The sequence below is a fragment of the Bombus huntii genome, chromosome 12 (genome assembly GCF_024542735.1).
Source record: "Bombus huntii isolate Logan2020A chromosome 12, iyBomHunt1.1, whole genome shotgun sequence".
Classification (NCBI taxonomy): domain Eukaryota; kingdom Metazoa; phylum Arthropoda; class Insecta; order Hymenoptera; family Apidae; genus Bombus; species Bombus huntii.
This window is the reverse complement of record NC_066249.1, coordinates 9,040,056-9,055,372: the sequence shown is the minus strand read 5'-3', so window position 1 is coordinate 9,055,372 and position 15,317 is coordinate 9,040,056. Positions and strand designations below refer to the sequence as shown.

Below are 15,317 nucleotides of genomic sequence, written 5' to 3'. Positions count from 1 at the left end.
TAAATTTTAAGGCATTTATGGAACATTATTATATATACATACATTCCCTTCTAACATATAATTTTGTAGCAGCAAAATAATACATGTATAAATGGTATTAAACTTTTATTAAATTCTTAATATATATTTCTCGATATTTCAATTATGTAGAATGCTCTTTTTTACATTAACATTCATTGTAAACTTAATATTCCGCGCTTTTAGTACAATTTTTAAAGTAATATTTATTATAGTATTTTATGTACACGAAAATTAAAAACTTTTCTATATGAAATTTAAACAAGAGAATTAGAGTGAAACATAGTAAGAAATTTTTGTTATTGTTTATTTGTCTTATCTAGTTTTGATGAAAAAACAATGCAATATTTTGTAATTCTAGCTAATATATCAATTATATGCGAAAGAAATATTTGTTTGCCGTTATAAAATACTTGTATACGAATTAGAAAATGAAACAAATAACCAAATGGTAAAAATAATTAACATGAATTATCTTAAATATTATATGATATTCTTATATTGCAACCTACATTCATATCTCAATTTTATTAAAATGCTCATGTTTACAATAAATACATTGAGGAAAAACCACGTGATAGATCCGTTTCTTATTCCAAGATTTATTGTGCCTGAAACAAATATGAAAATATATTTAGTTCGAATTATGTATTGCGAAAATGTAATTTATTACGTTAATAATTTGGAATAAAGATTGGGCCTATATCCGTTAGACAAATAGCAATACACATTTGCAAATATTTAATTTATAAATTAATCATTCAATTAAATTAAAAATTAATTTAATTAATTAATTTTTTTATTTGTAAAAAATTGAGAAGATCACCAAATTTAAATTATTTATTTCAGTTATCAATTTTTTCACATTTAACATTAAAATTAAGATTAGTAAATAAAAATTTGTAATTTCCGATAGTTTCTGATGCTGTACATTTGTCAATCAAAATAGAATTAAATGAGCGGAAAATTTTAGTAAAATAAGGTTTTAATGATGTATAATCTAAATTAATTGCAGAAAGCTTGTATTATGTACTTTCTAGTATTACTCTCTTGCAGTACATCCTAGCAAAGATGAACTTATGAAACTTTTACTTTCATTTATAAGCAGCAATTCAGTAGGAAATTATGCCTGTAGTATGATGAAATTATAATTTCAATAATAGTAATTATAACTACTATGTAATAATGTAAATTGTTAGTATAAAACTCTAATAATGGTATAATTAGTAGTGATAAAAAAACATCAATAATTGTTCGCTTTATATTGAAAATTTTCCACCCTTCAATTATACCAAATCTTACAAAGTATCTTCTACATTGGACCGCTTATAAATATTTGATATCTTGCAGATGCTTTGTGCATGAACACATGAAAATTCGAGGTTACAGCATGCAGGTATACAAGAACTCTAAACCTGATATTGACCACGAACCTTCGCGCATGTGCATGCCAAAACTTTTTCTCATTGATCGAATCGACGTCGATAACAAGTTACAAAATGCATTGATTTAAAAAAAGAATGAAAAGAAAGAAATTACTTATAAACCAAACAAAAATTATATATCTTGTACAAAATGCTAATCGTGCATAAATTAGTTTATGTTCAATTGAAATATTACAAATGACAATGCTTCTATTGTGAAGAACATTAAAAATAGACTTTACAATGATCTATGCATTTATAATACTTATTCCGTTTAATCGTATTATTGGTAATTACTAATGCATATAAATACGCAAATAGATATTTACATAACTGACCAACTATTTGTTCATGTAAACAAATTAATCGCGATCTTTCAATCATTATAGATCAAATTTTCAGCTTGCGAAAAAGAAACAGATAGAAAACTTTTCTTTAAACTCTGTTCCGGAGTGGTGCACGGGCTCTTTATGCTATTCTAAATTTCGATACCTACTCGTTTCTTGTTTCAATATTTTTACTCTAAGATGTTTATAATACGGTGATCCGTTAGAAAAAAAAAAAAGTACTTCATGCTGGACGAACTTAAACTCCTGAGTTATAATTCTTAAATGGCTTGATGATTTTATAATAGTTAATTTATCACCAACTTATACTTCAATACGAACAGAAAGTCAATCAGTAATTAAACAAAATTTAGCACAGATAATTTCAGATAGAAATTTACAATATTAAATACAATCTACATTACACTTTTCAGTCACTCCTAATTAATCTTAAAGCGTAATCCAAAATCGTAAAATACAAAATCTTGCTCTTTATTCAATAGTAAACTTTCGTTTAATAATATTTTACTCATATGGTATCAATACTATTTATCATTATTGCACATTAATTATTTATCAAAACTACACATCCTTTTTTCTAACTTTTACAACAATACGTATGATTCAACTATCATATGACATTAATCATATTGGTAACATTATGTTTACTTATAAAATGAATTAAAAATGACATTGATGATACACACTAATTTAAATCTTCAACATATATTCGATAAAAATTCATTTGAAAACAAATCAAGTCCAATGCCTCTTGCAAAAATTCAAATGATTATTACAAATAAGATTTGAGAAATTAACATATAAAATTTACTTAATGTTATCTTAAAGTGAATTTTTTCGCTTCGAATTACCAAGTTATTCATATCATAGATAAATATGTCTCATTCATCTGTATAAGTTCGTCCAGAAAGAAATCTATCATCCTATATGTACAAATAAATAAATATAAATATAAACAAATATATGTATATTTATTTATTTATATGCATGTATGCATGTATGTATGTATATAAATATAATGAGTTATAAAACACAACAGTACCTTGCACTTGTCGCTCAGTTTGAGCGCAAGCGACCTGGTGGCTGGTGTTCCATCGTCGTGTGGCGACAGAGAGAGAGACTCACGCATGTGAACACACGAGTATGAGCACTGAACAAGTATCCAAAGCTGCTCTGAAAAGATTTCATTCCATTCCGAATATCGTCCCAAATGTTTATTTTCTCTTTCATTGTTTCACAAGTTTCTTTATTTCCTGTCAAGCAAACGATGGCTCCAATTACAGAGTACATCCGGTTTAAATAAAGTTTCTTTAATACATTATTCGATATTCGGAGGAAAAATTTTTCAGATAAAAATTGCACAGTAAAAGAACTAAACAGAGTAATACGTTAGTTAAAACGGACTTAAAATTAATTTAAAATTATTTAACGATTTTTAATAGTTGATGTTATATAAAAAAAATTTTTTTTAGTGCAAATTAAAAAAAAAATATAAATTTAAATAATCATTAGAATTATACTTGATATTACATAATAATCATTCACCGTTTTCAAATCACTGTTCTTTATAAAAGAAAAGAAAAAAACGTCTTCTTTTCACATATTTTACCTACAGCAATTAACAATTACCTAAGGTGCTTTGTAAAAAACAATTATATCCCTTCAAAAAGAAGGGCTATATCAATATTATAGATTATTAGAAATAATTTTAAATTTCCAAACACTACGATTTGGCTCACAACTGGCTTAGTGTGACTTTCCTCTGAAACATTTCCCTATAACGTAATTAAATGATATCGTTGAGATATAAACAAAAATTAATAAACTCAAAAAATTCTTTGAATCATTCATATAAATAATGATAAGTAGAATTAACCAACAATAATTAATTTATCTTGATTTTTCAATGAAGACTCCCAGACAAAATCTTTTAAAAACAATTTTATATATGTACGATATTTTCTAGGAAAAACGTAAAGACAATTCCGGGAGCCAAGCGGAATGAAAGGCTGTAATTCTGCTTATGAAGAAAGACGTTATATAGAAAATATTTATTTTTCGTTTGATTGAGCCGCGCCGAACATCGGTGCTATATATATTCTCACTTTTTTTCATCTTCTCCCTCTCTCCTCTTCTCTCTTTCATAATCATTTATACGCATGCAAACATTCTGTCAATTTTCTACATTCTCTCTTCCATACACACGCATATTTATATATATAATCTCTCTCTCTATCTATTTAAATATTTGCAGTTGTAGAATCTTGCTTATCCGAATTCACGGTTATTTGTTTGAACCATTGACTTTTTCTGTTGATTGATTGTTTAATTTCTCTTTAAATGAGCAAAATTTGTTAACTTCAAATTACTTCTATTAAACAAGATAAGTATCCCTAACATAATATTCAAATAGAATAAAAATTTATTTAAATCAATACGGTTGCAAACACAGTACTTTTTTTTATATAACCTTCTATCTATTGTTAGTTGGATATAACATCGTAAAAATTTAAATGAACAAGAGTTCAATCAACGAAAAATGTCCATGTGAAAATACTTTAAGTTTCTACGATACACGGTTAATCAAGATCCTACTATTAAGATTTGTCTATCTATACAGTACGATCGACTTAAATGTATACATTCAATTGTTTCTTTGACTGTTGGAAATATAAAAAGAGATATTTAAAAATTATCTGGTATAAAACGGAAAATGGCAATAAAAATGAAGATTTTTCTTACGAATATTTCTTTTTTTCTTAAACAATTTGATATATCAGATTATTACTGATACTATTAACCACTTTTTACAAATTAAAAACATATCATTCTTACAATTCAAAAAATGCATATTTGACCTTTTAAATTTTATTTCTAAAAAGATACTAAAATATAGCTCAATAAAAATGTTGAATAAGTTATCAAAATAAGTCATTTCGAAATCTCTTCTATTCATGGTGGAAAATATTCATTTCCATTTTTATATTCATTTTTAAATTAAATACTATTCTTGTATTTCCAAAAGTTCCTAAGAAATAGTTAAATATATATATTTAAATCGAATATATTGTATGTTTGTTCACTACGAAAATACAAAAGTATTTACAATTTAATAAATAATAAGTCGCCACTTGGAGTATCCACGGGTCATAGGTCCTGTGTTTACAAATCACAGTTTCTTTCCAAGTGTCCAATTGATCACGAAATCAATTTATTTGAAATCTGAAACACTGAATTAAAGATATCTTATTCTATTCAATCGATGATGTATTTTCTGTTGTCTTCGTTTTACACATATCTCAAAACAGCACAAGATAATTTTTTAATGTGAAATGTGATAAAGTTCCAAAAATTAATGAAAATGTCTTTTTTTGATACATTTTCCTCGCGAATAGTATAGTCACTATAGATTTCTATACGAATTTATTAATTTAAACTAAATTAATCGTACATTTTTATGTTTTTTAATTATAATTTCTTCGTTGTATTTACTCCTTAAGATCTACTTTTAATAACAAGCAGTAACTTTATCAGTATTACAGAGGTTAGAATTGGAACGGAATACCACTACTTTTAACAATAATTGTCATCGATTGAATACAATTATTCTAAAATTCAGTATCTCATTTTCTAAAATTGACTGTTTCAATTCGACCCAAATTGAAGCAACGAATTCTCCCTCACACCACTCCACAGAGTAAGAAAAAATTTTAAAGAGAAAAATCGCTCTTTACTTTGGTCTAAGAATCCCTGCAATCCTCTTCTTCCTCCTTCTTCATTTCAATGCCTTCTTCTTCTTTTGTCTCAACCGTTTCTACTAATTCTTCCTTCTGTTCATTAGAGATTACTTCCTTCATATCAATTTCTTCTTTCACTTCTTCTTTCACAGCTACTTCTTCTTCCTTTGCAGGTTCTTCTTTTTCTTCAACATTCGCAGAGGTTGATTCTTGTTCTTTTGATTCTTCAATTTCCTCTCCAGATGGACTAACATTAGTCCATCTAGATTTTCGTCCCCTATTTCGATTTTCTCTTTCCATGTTATTCGGATGTTTATTACCACCTTTTTTGTCCCTAAGATTATCCCTTTGTGAGTGATTCTCTGAATCGGAAGGCCAGGAACCAGAAGGCGGAAGTTCCTGATTTCTCCAGGGAGCAGCAGACTCCGGAGGAATAATGGATGGCGGGCCCATAGGACCGAAAGGTGGTCTGACATGGGGGCGAATATCATCAAAAGGTGGTCTGAAAAAGGCATCCGGCTCTCGGGGATCAAAAGGTGGCCCACGAGGACCAAAAGGCCTCATACCAGGACGAAGAGGACGAGGTCCCAAACCTCGTGGATGGAACATTAATGGACCTATAGAATAAAATCTTGTTAAACTTTTATTCGTTAATTTAAATTTATTCATTCATTCGATTATTATACAGGGTGGTTGGTAACTGGTGGTACAAGCGGAAAAGGGGTGATTCTACGCGAAAAAAGAAGTCGAAAATATAGAATAAAAATTTTCTTTTTTAATTTTTTCCATCGAGACAACGATCTACAGTGAGATCCGTTATAACGTACCGCACGCGTGCCGAGCGAAAATTCAAAGTCGATTTTCTCGAAGACAAAGCCTCAAACGAAAAATTTTTATCCTATATTTTCGACTTCTTTTTTCGCGTAGAATCATCCCCTTTCCGCTTGTACCACCAATTACCAACCACCCTGTATAATAAAGTTGAATGTAATAAAATTTTGTTATATATAAAAGTTTGGTAGCAAATATATAAAAAATTACTGACGTCTACATTAAATACGTACAAGTGAAAAAGTTAGCAATTCCTGAATTATCTTTTTATTAAACTTGTTTACCTGGTCCACGAGCTCCTAAGGGAGCTGGCCGCGGTCCAAACCCATCAGGATGTCCAGGTCTAGGTCCTCTAGGTCCCATTATTGGCGGCATCCCAAAAATAGGATCAATTCCAAAGAATTCTCGCCTTCTAGGTTCAAAATCACCCCGATCGAGGTGTCCCCTTGGGTCAAAACCATCTTGAAGCCGTGGGTCAAAACCTTCTCGCCTAATTTCATAATCGAACCGATCCCGATCATCGAGTGGTCTCCTTCCTCGTACTTCAGACCTATCAAATTCCTCCCTTTGGCAAGCAATTAATCAAGAATTCAATGCTTTAAACATACTATAATTTTGTTAACAATTATGTTTTGTAAAATGTAAATATCATTACTTAATGAATATTAAAAAAAAAAAAAAAAAAAAAAAAAGAAATGTCATATGTTGCATTTTACATCGCATATTGTATAAACATTACGATGATTGTATTTACTTCTGTAATTTACACTTATTTACTTCAATTGTAAATTCAAAAATTAATACAAGATAGTAGCTCACCTTTGTTCTCTGAGTGATCCAAGTCTTCCGAATTCTTCTACTCTTTGTTGTCCATGTATTCTATTATCAAATTCCTCTTGATATATTCCTCCTTGCAACCTTGGAACATCCATAAATTCCTCGTGTATCTGTGATCCTCTATGACCTCTTCCGAAACTTTGTCTGTCTCTTTGCTGTTGATATTCTCTCGGATCTTGCGGATTACGAAAATCTGGTGGTCGAGCTGGAAAATCACCTCTTTCTTGAGGTAAACCAAACTTTGGCAAATCCATTAAAGAAGACAGGGGTTCTCCACGAGCCGATCGAGAATCATCAAAACTTCTGTCGGATCTATCTCGTTCCTGGCGATTACGAGGTATTATTCGATCGACACGATCTTCAAGTGGTAGTGTGCCATCAGCCAATTGACGCAAACGATCAGCTAAGCTTGGTTTCCCATCTTTTTTTGGAGTAGTTTCGTTTTCCTGAATATAAATATATTGAAAATGAATTGAGATTACTGTCACGGCAATAAATAATGGCATTATTAATGCAAACTACAAATTTTTGTGATTTAAATCTTTTGGACTGTATCATACTACTTTTTAAATATTTTTGATGAAAGTAGATCAATAAAATCTTTACCTCAATACTTTTAATTTAATCTTCTTTTAGCAGAAAATAATTACCTGAAGAGTTTGAGTTTGTGGATTTCCTTCTCGATTTTCCCGGTTTTCCCTTTCTCTTCTGTCATCCCTGTCTCTATCTCTAAGATCTCTTCTACGATCGCGTCCCCTATCTCTCCCTCTACCTCGGTCTCTTCCGCGATCCATTCTAGAGTCAGTACCTTCCCTATCTCTGTGTGATAAATGCGTCTCTCTGTCTCTTCTTTCCCTATTTTCCCGATCTCTCTCTCTTTCTTTATAATCTCGATGCTGTTATTAAATTCACATCAAATTAGAATTTTATGCAGGACATTCTAAATCGCATAGTTAGGACATTAGTTGCTGCAATAAATGAATTTTATTTACCTCTACTTGTTGATCAGATTCTGCTCGTTCTTCATTTTGTGAAAGTTGTTGTTCAGTTAAATTACTTTTATTTTTTGCTCCATTTGAACTTTGTGGCATTGCATCTTCCATCTCTACATCCATGTCATCAGCAGAATGTTGTTGTTGAGGTAGTTGCATTTGCAAAGGCGCAGAAGGGCCTACACCATATGGTTGGCGTAACATTGGTAAATTTGGCATACCTGTTTCTGTTGTTGGAGGAGGAACTCCTATTGGAGGAACATTATGTGGCATACCTAGAAAGAGATGAAATTTGAGCTTTTATCGCTTTCTTTTATTCATGGTTTAGCTCACTTTATGTATTGATCATATACACATACCAGTAGAATTAGGTTTATCAGATGGAGCAGCTGGAGCTGGTAAAGGAATTTGAGTTAATAAGCCGACGCCAACACCTGCTCCAAATGGAGAATTTACAGGTGGTGTTAACATAGTTTGCATCATTCCCGGTGGCCCTAATAAACTTTGCATATTTGGAGGTGGCACACCTATGGGAACATTCGGCATTAAACTATGTGCCATCGGTAATCCCATTGGTCCAATCATACCTAAACAATATAAAAAAAAAAAAAAAAAAAAAAAAAGGTATAAAACGATAAACTTTAAAGAAAGAATAAAAATAACTAATACCTATTTTTGATTGAGTCTTCAATTTTCGTTAAAATTTTCCTTCAATAAGTACTTACGAGGAACTCCTGGCATTGTAAAAGCAGGTGGCATCATCTGTAATTGTGTATTTGGTGGCGGTAAAAGAGCGGCTGATGTAGGGGGTCTAATTGGTGGAGGTTGACTTGTATCGATTACTTGTTGCTGCTGTTGACCTTGTTGTGAAGTTTGTTGCTGGGATTGTTGCTGTTGAGCACTAGTTGAAGGTTGCATTACATTTACAATACCATCCGCCAAATTTGGAATTCCAGCAGCTGCAACTAATGCTTGCTGTTGTAATTGCAACTGTTGTTGAAGTACATCTGCATTTGTCCCGGAATGCTTTAATTTACCTGTTAATGATTTATAATGATTAGCATGAATTGTCTTAAATATTTCTTAAAACATAATTGTTCCTTTACCTTTTAGATTGGGTGGTAGAGTGTCTTCGTCAATCATACCTCCTTCTTCTAATAATTCTAAATCTTGATCAGTAACATTAACTAATTTATTCCAAGGAATATAACTAACTCCTAATTCAACTTCCCAATAATCTTTCCATTCTTTTCCTTTCACCCCTTTTCCTGGAGCCCAAGCTAACTAAAATACAATAAAAATTCTATTATTCTGAAAAGACATAGAGTTTTATTGTTATTTGATAATACATTTATAAATATATTCAATAAAAACGATAATAAATTATTATTTTTAAAGGTGACCAAAAATGTTAACTTACAGTGATTGCCTTTCCTTGCATTTTATGATTTTTAAGCTTAGTAAGAGCCCTATATGCATCTTGCCTTCTATTCATGCATATAAAGGCGCAACCTCTGGGTGAAATTAAATCTATACTGACAATATCACCAAATTCTCCAAAAGTATCTGAAAGTTCTTCTTGGTGTACTAATTTCGATAGATGTCCCACCCAAAGAGTTGTACTACAAACTGCAAATAAATATATTAAATTCATATAGAAAAAAAAAAAAAAAAAGAAAGAAAAGAAAACAAGAAGAACGATTCCTTCGATGTAAAACCAAATGCATATGCATATGAAAATAGGTGAAATTACCGCTTAATTTATCTCTCACAATTGGTGGTAATCCTCGTTTACGCCTTTCTCTTTCTTTTTCTCGTTCTTCCTCAGTCATTTTCTCTCGACTATCCTCCCGTTTTCTGTCACGACCTCTGTCTCTTGAACGAGACCTACGATATAATAATATCCTTAATATCACATGATCATAACAAAGTGTATAAAATAATGTATAAATATATATTTAGGTATATTGCCTATAATATAATATAAGCAAAAGAAGACATGTAAAATTACCTTCTCCTCCTAGATCTGCTTCTTGATCTAGATTTTCTATCTCTGTCTCGATCTCGATCCCTGTCCCTGTCCCTATCCCTATCTCTATCCCTATCTCTGTGTCGTGGTGATCTAGATCGACTGTGATGTCTGTATCGATCAGGCGATCTACTCTGCGATCTTGTATTTTCACAATTTACAATTTCTACACTGCTACTATCTCGCCTTGCACCATTTCTATAGACAGTCATTTATTAATAATCAGTTTCAATATTCAGTAATGTTACAAGTTAAATTGCAATAGAGATCAAAGTAAATTTAAATTAAATGAAAAACTAAATTTCATGAAAATGAAAAGGAAAATATATCTTTTACCCTACTTTATAAAAGGGAAGAATGTTTACCCAGAATAATCTTGCGCGTCCTGCCGTTCGTCAAGAAGTGGACTTTTTTGATTTTGATGCGCTTGCTGATTTATCTGCCTAATATTTGATAAGGGTTGAGAGGCATACGGTAGAGCCGGTGGATAACCAGGAGGTGGTTGACTCATATCTTGTATGACTCCACTACTTACATTTGTTGTATAAGTATTTTGTTGACTTGGCTTCAAAATGTCTGATGGTTTTAATTCGCATTCAGATGCAAATGGTAAATTCTAAAACAAAGATCGATTTTCATTAACATACATGAAACTATTAGGATGTCTCTTTTACTTTTATGTGAACAGGAAAACTATTAATACTGTTAATAACATACAGGAACAGTTTGAGCCAGATGTTTATCAAATTCTTCCTCTTGCTGCTTCATTTGCTGAAGTTTCCGCATCTTTTCTTCTGTTTCATGCTGTGATGAGGAAGTACTTCCCTGCATTGTTTGTTGTAATGTTTGAAGTTGTCTCAAAACCTATTATCAATTAAAGAATTAAGCAATTTATTAATTAAATCATATTTTCTCCTTGACTATTATATTGATGTAATAATGATAAGTTAGTACCTCTGGATTTGTTAAAAGAAGTCCAAGACTCTCCAAACTATTTCCTGTTGAAACTGTATTGTGTTGACCAGTATTAGATCCTGCGGTCGCTGCTGGTGAACTAGCAACAACAACGTCATCATCCTCTTCCTCGCCATAATCAAAATCTAAGAGCTTTTTATCAAATTTTACAGAACTTTTCTGTTCATTTGTGGACTCCTGCTTTTTTAATAATAACTGCTGTAAATGTTGTAACTGATCAAGGAAAGAAACATCCATTTGAGTTGAATTGGATTGCCCCTGAAAAAAGAAGCCAAAATTGAAATTCTGTTCATTTTACGTACAAAAGATATGCGACAAACTGTAAGTGTACAAATAATATATAGAATAAATATAAAAACAAGACTTACTAAAAGTTTATTAGCATTAACTATATTTGCTGTTTCTATTTTTGTTTGCGCAAGCCAGGCAGGATCGATTGGCTTTGCGGAAGAAAATAATTTTTGATCCTTTACCGCATTTTTTGCAGTCAAAGGGGGAGTCTTTACTGAAGTTGTAGTATTACCAACATTATTTGTTGCAGACGCAATCAGTGTACCTAAACATAATAACGAATATTCACTATTTAATTTTATTTAAATTTGATATATTAACTCACAACTTCCTTTTACCATTGGTATTAACTGCTTGCTCCTTATGTATTGGATGATTTGGATCCGCAAGATCAAATAAGGGCTGTATAACCTCCGAAGGGAACACTGCATTCTTCTGCCAAAGATTTAAAACTCTTATTACTTTGCTTTTATCTTCCTGAGGGCACTTCAAAAGATTTAAGAAAGTAGTTTGCATGTTCTTGGCAAAGCGTGGAGCAAAGACATCTTTCTCAACCCCAAATTGGTGTCTGGACTGACGTACAATTGAATCTATAACGTACAATCCAGGCACTTTGTACTCTGGCTTACACTGTAACATTAATTGGCAATTAATACAAATAAAACAAACAATATAATTACCATGTATTTTATACTTTGCTCTCAAAAGCTTTCTTATTCTTTATAACTCACTTTTTGGATGAATTTCTCGACACTTTGCACAACATGTTTATAGAATTTAATTGCCTTAATTGCACCTCTAGTTAAAGAATTCATCTTAGCTTTGGAAATTGGTGGTTTAACATCATACAGAGCTGAGAGCTGGAAAAAAAAAAAACATATATATAATTATTATTTTCTATTTTTAATACTTCAATGTATTCATAATCATTTAACATAGTAGTCAGAGAATATGATTAAATTTTTTAATTTAAGAAATCTTAATAGTTCTCAATAGTACTTGAAAAGAACTGTTGATGTTGATTAATGTACCTATACTCTTCAAAAGCAATTCTAAGTTTTATATGTAACAAATCAAAAGTCAACAATATATGTTTATATAAATTCTAATGAATTGATCGCAAAAATTAAACAAGTTTTATTACAATTGCTATGAATTCAACTAATATCACTTACAAAATATTCCTTATTGCTTTCCCTTATTTCTCTCCCTTCCATCACAAACATAACTAACAAAACTAAACCACACATATACAATAATTATTTACCCTTTCTTTATCATTACAAAAATTACAAAATTTTTACATAATAAAGACGACGATGTTATGCATCACAAATACTTAAAATCACAATAAAGGTTCTCTCTGATTTCTCTCCCTCTTTCTTACATATAAAGATAATCGCTCTCTCTCGCTCTCTCTCTCTTTCTCTCTCTCTCTCCCCTCTCTCTTTCGCACGTCTAGAAATCAAAGCATTCTTCAAGCACGAAAGTCACTTCAATTTTCATACAACAAACAGCACAGACAAGTCGGGGGAAATAATATCATTTGAATCTTTAGTTTAAAATAATGACACGATCTCAACTTTGAAAAGTAAAAAAGAAAGAGAAAAAGGAAAAGATGAACAAGAGAAAAAAAGAGGGAGAGTCGGCGGGCTAGAAGAAGAATTAAGGGTAAGTCAATTCACCTCTGCGTTAAATGCCTTAACCGCCTCCATCCTGATGAAGGTGCGAAGCACCAAAGATTTGCTATGTTTCACAGAAATCCGTGATCCTTGGGACGTTCAATGTTTTCGCGATAAATCGCATGTCTTGGCTCAGGGCGCACTGTCTAGCTGGGCCATGCCACTCAAGATGGCGGCGCTATTTCCCGAAAGGCATCGCGGGGCGGTGATGCGTGACGTCACATGCCGCTATGCACAGTCGGTAACAAGTTTCGCTTTAATACCGATTATTCTACACCAATCAAAATCCAAAGAAATAAATTATTAAATGGGAATCAATCTAAATTTCTATCTTCCCACGATTTTCTTCTCTTCTTTTTTATAATTAATTCAATTTTAATAAAACATGGTATATACGTGTATATATGTTTATATACTATATATGCATTATATATATTTATACATATAAATTTAATTAGTCATATAAAAATTATACGGTATTTACACAAAATTGATATAAATTTGTTCAATATGAAATATTATATCATTAGTTTACTTTTTTATAGTTCTTTCATTATTGACCACAGCCCTCTATAAATTTCAGTAATTAATTTATAAATTTCAATATTCCTTAAATTTGCACCTCATTATATAAGTTTTATAAATAAGTTTGTAAGAAAATAAGAAGAAAATTTATCACAATTTATAAAATAATTCTTTGTAAGAATTATCTCATAATATATTGTTCAGTGTATATTAAATACATATGCATATTCCACGCTACTATATGTATAAATATACTGTATATACTTACAAGTTCTGCTAATAATTATCTATATAACCTGATATAACTAAAAATTATAAGGACAGAGCTACCAACCGTATATATCTACGTACATCAGAAATGTCAAATAATCATTTCATAGAAGTTTGAACTCTTATGTACGTTTATATAGTTTCACTATTTCTATGTAATGTGAAGTGTGTTATTATTTGAAATTACATCGCATTATAAATATAGAAAATGTTTATTCAATAAATAAATATATAAATATAAATGATCATAAAGAGAGGATTTTACAGCAACACGATACAAGTAATAATAACTTAACAATCACTTTACCATGACGTGCAAATTTTGAATTTTCAAATTGAATCTTGAGTTTGTATAAATATTTTGTCGTATATTTTTATGAGTTATAAGCTTTATTTAATAAATTTTATTAATGAAACAGGTATCCACATTTAGTAAAAATGATAAAAATACCGGATGAAATTAACCTCGAGAATTACACTCTGATACTTCCGTCAGTGGCTGTTGGAAACGTTGGACAATTATGTATTGATTTATTAATATCTAGCTTGGACATGCATAAAATTGGAAGTTTATGGAATTCTATGTTTCTTCCAATATGTGGACTTGATCCTTATAATAAAAATTCTACTTCTCTTTGTACTACCGCTGACTTTTACCTTGGAGGATGCCATAATATAATTCTTTTACAATTACGTTCACCTTATGTTGGCAGTTCGAATGACTTCTTTAATGAACTAGCACAATTTATTCAACAAAAGAAAATTAGTAAGGTACAGCAGTGTAATGCATATATACTAATATTACAAATGTCAAATCGTTTGATTGTTATGTTAATATAAAAACTATTCTTATAGATAATAATCCTAACCAGCAGTTATGATTATGAGTGTGCAAATAGGTCAGAGTGGAGAATAAGGTACCTTACCTCGGATGATTCTTTATTGAATAATGAAAAACTTCTTAAGAGCTTACATTGGACAAAGCATATGAAAAGTATTACAATAAAATCTACAAGACAATATTACATTCCTGGTGGTGGATTTGCAAACGGTCTATATGAGTATTTTAAAGAAAAGGAGATTCCTTGTACAGTACTGTTTTGTTATTGTTCAGAAGGAGACAATGTTTCTGATGCATTAATGCTTTTTAAAGGACTGAATGACTGGTTGAATTTAGTAAATGATGATACTAATGATATTAAACATCCACCCTCTTGGGAATTCTTTTTTGGAAATCCACCTGCTTCTAATATGTATTGAATTTTATATCTAACTGTACTTTGTTGACTCTGTTTCGACTTTTAGAAAATAAATTATAAATATAAAAATTGGTGCTATAAAAATTATATCCCAGTAAAA

At 30.7% G+C, this 15,317-nt stretch overlaps 2 protein-coding genes across 3 annotated transcripts; one reads left to right on the top strand and one right to left on the bottom strand.

The window, feature by feature from the left end:
• Positions 1-303: 303 nt before the first annotated feature.
• LOC126871591 (SR-related and CTD-associated factor 4) lies at positions 304-13,315 on the bottom strand. 2 transcript variants are annotated; one of them, XM_050630553.1, is made up of 19 exons: positions 13,167-13,315; positions 12,213-12,341; positions 11,820-12,111; positions 11,559-11,746; positions 11,170-11,448; positions 10,933-11,079; positions 10,581-10,831; positions 10,198-10,413; positions 9,940-10,073; positions 9,607-9,815; positions 9,293-9,470; positions 8,912-9,223; positions 8,546-8,773; positions 8,187-8,461; positions 7,845-8,090; positions 7,177-7,640; positions 6,642-6,922; positions 5,524-6,143; positions 304-629 (listed from the first exon to the last, which is right to left on the bottom strand). In XM_050630553.1, the coding sequence occupies exons 1-18, from the start codon at positions 13,194-13,196 to the stop codon at positions 5,530-5,532; spliced, it is 4,473 nt and encodes a 1,490-aa protein (XP_050486510.1). In that variant the 5' UTR covers positions 13,197-13,315; the 3' UTR covers positions 304-629; positions 5,524-5,529. The 2 variants fall into 2 exon arrangements, with proteins under 2 accessions (XP_050486510.1, XP_050486509.1); XM_050630552.1 differs by lacking the exon at positions 304-629 and having other exon boundaries at positions 3,826-6,143.
• On the top strand, positions 13,201-15,286 carry LOC126871604 (proteasome assembly chaperone 2). Its single transcript, XM_050630586.1, has 3 exons — positions 13,201-13,400; positions 14,378-14,729; positions 14,814-15,286. The coding sequence occupies exons 1-3, from the start codon at positions 13,201-13,203 to the stop codon at positions 15,216-15,218; spliced, it is 957 nt and encodes a 318-aa protein (XP_050486543.1). The 3' UTR covers positions 15,219-15,286.
• Positions 15,287-15,317: the final 31 nt, after the last annotated feature.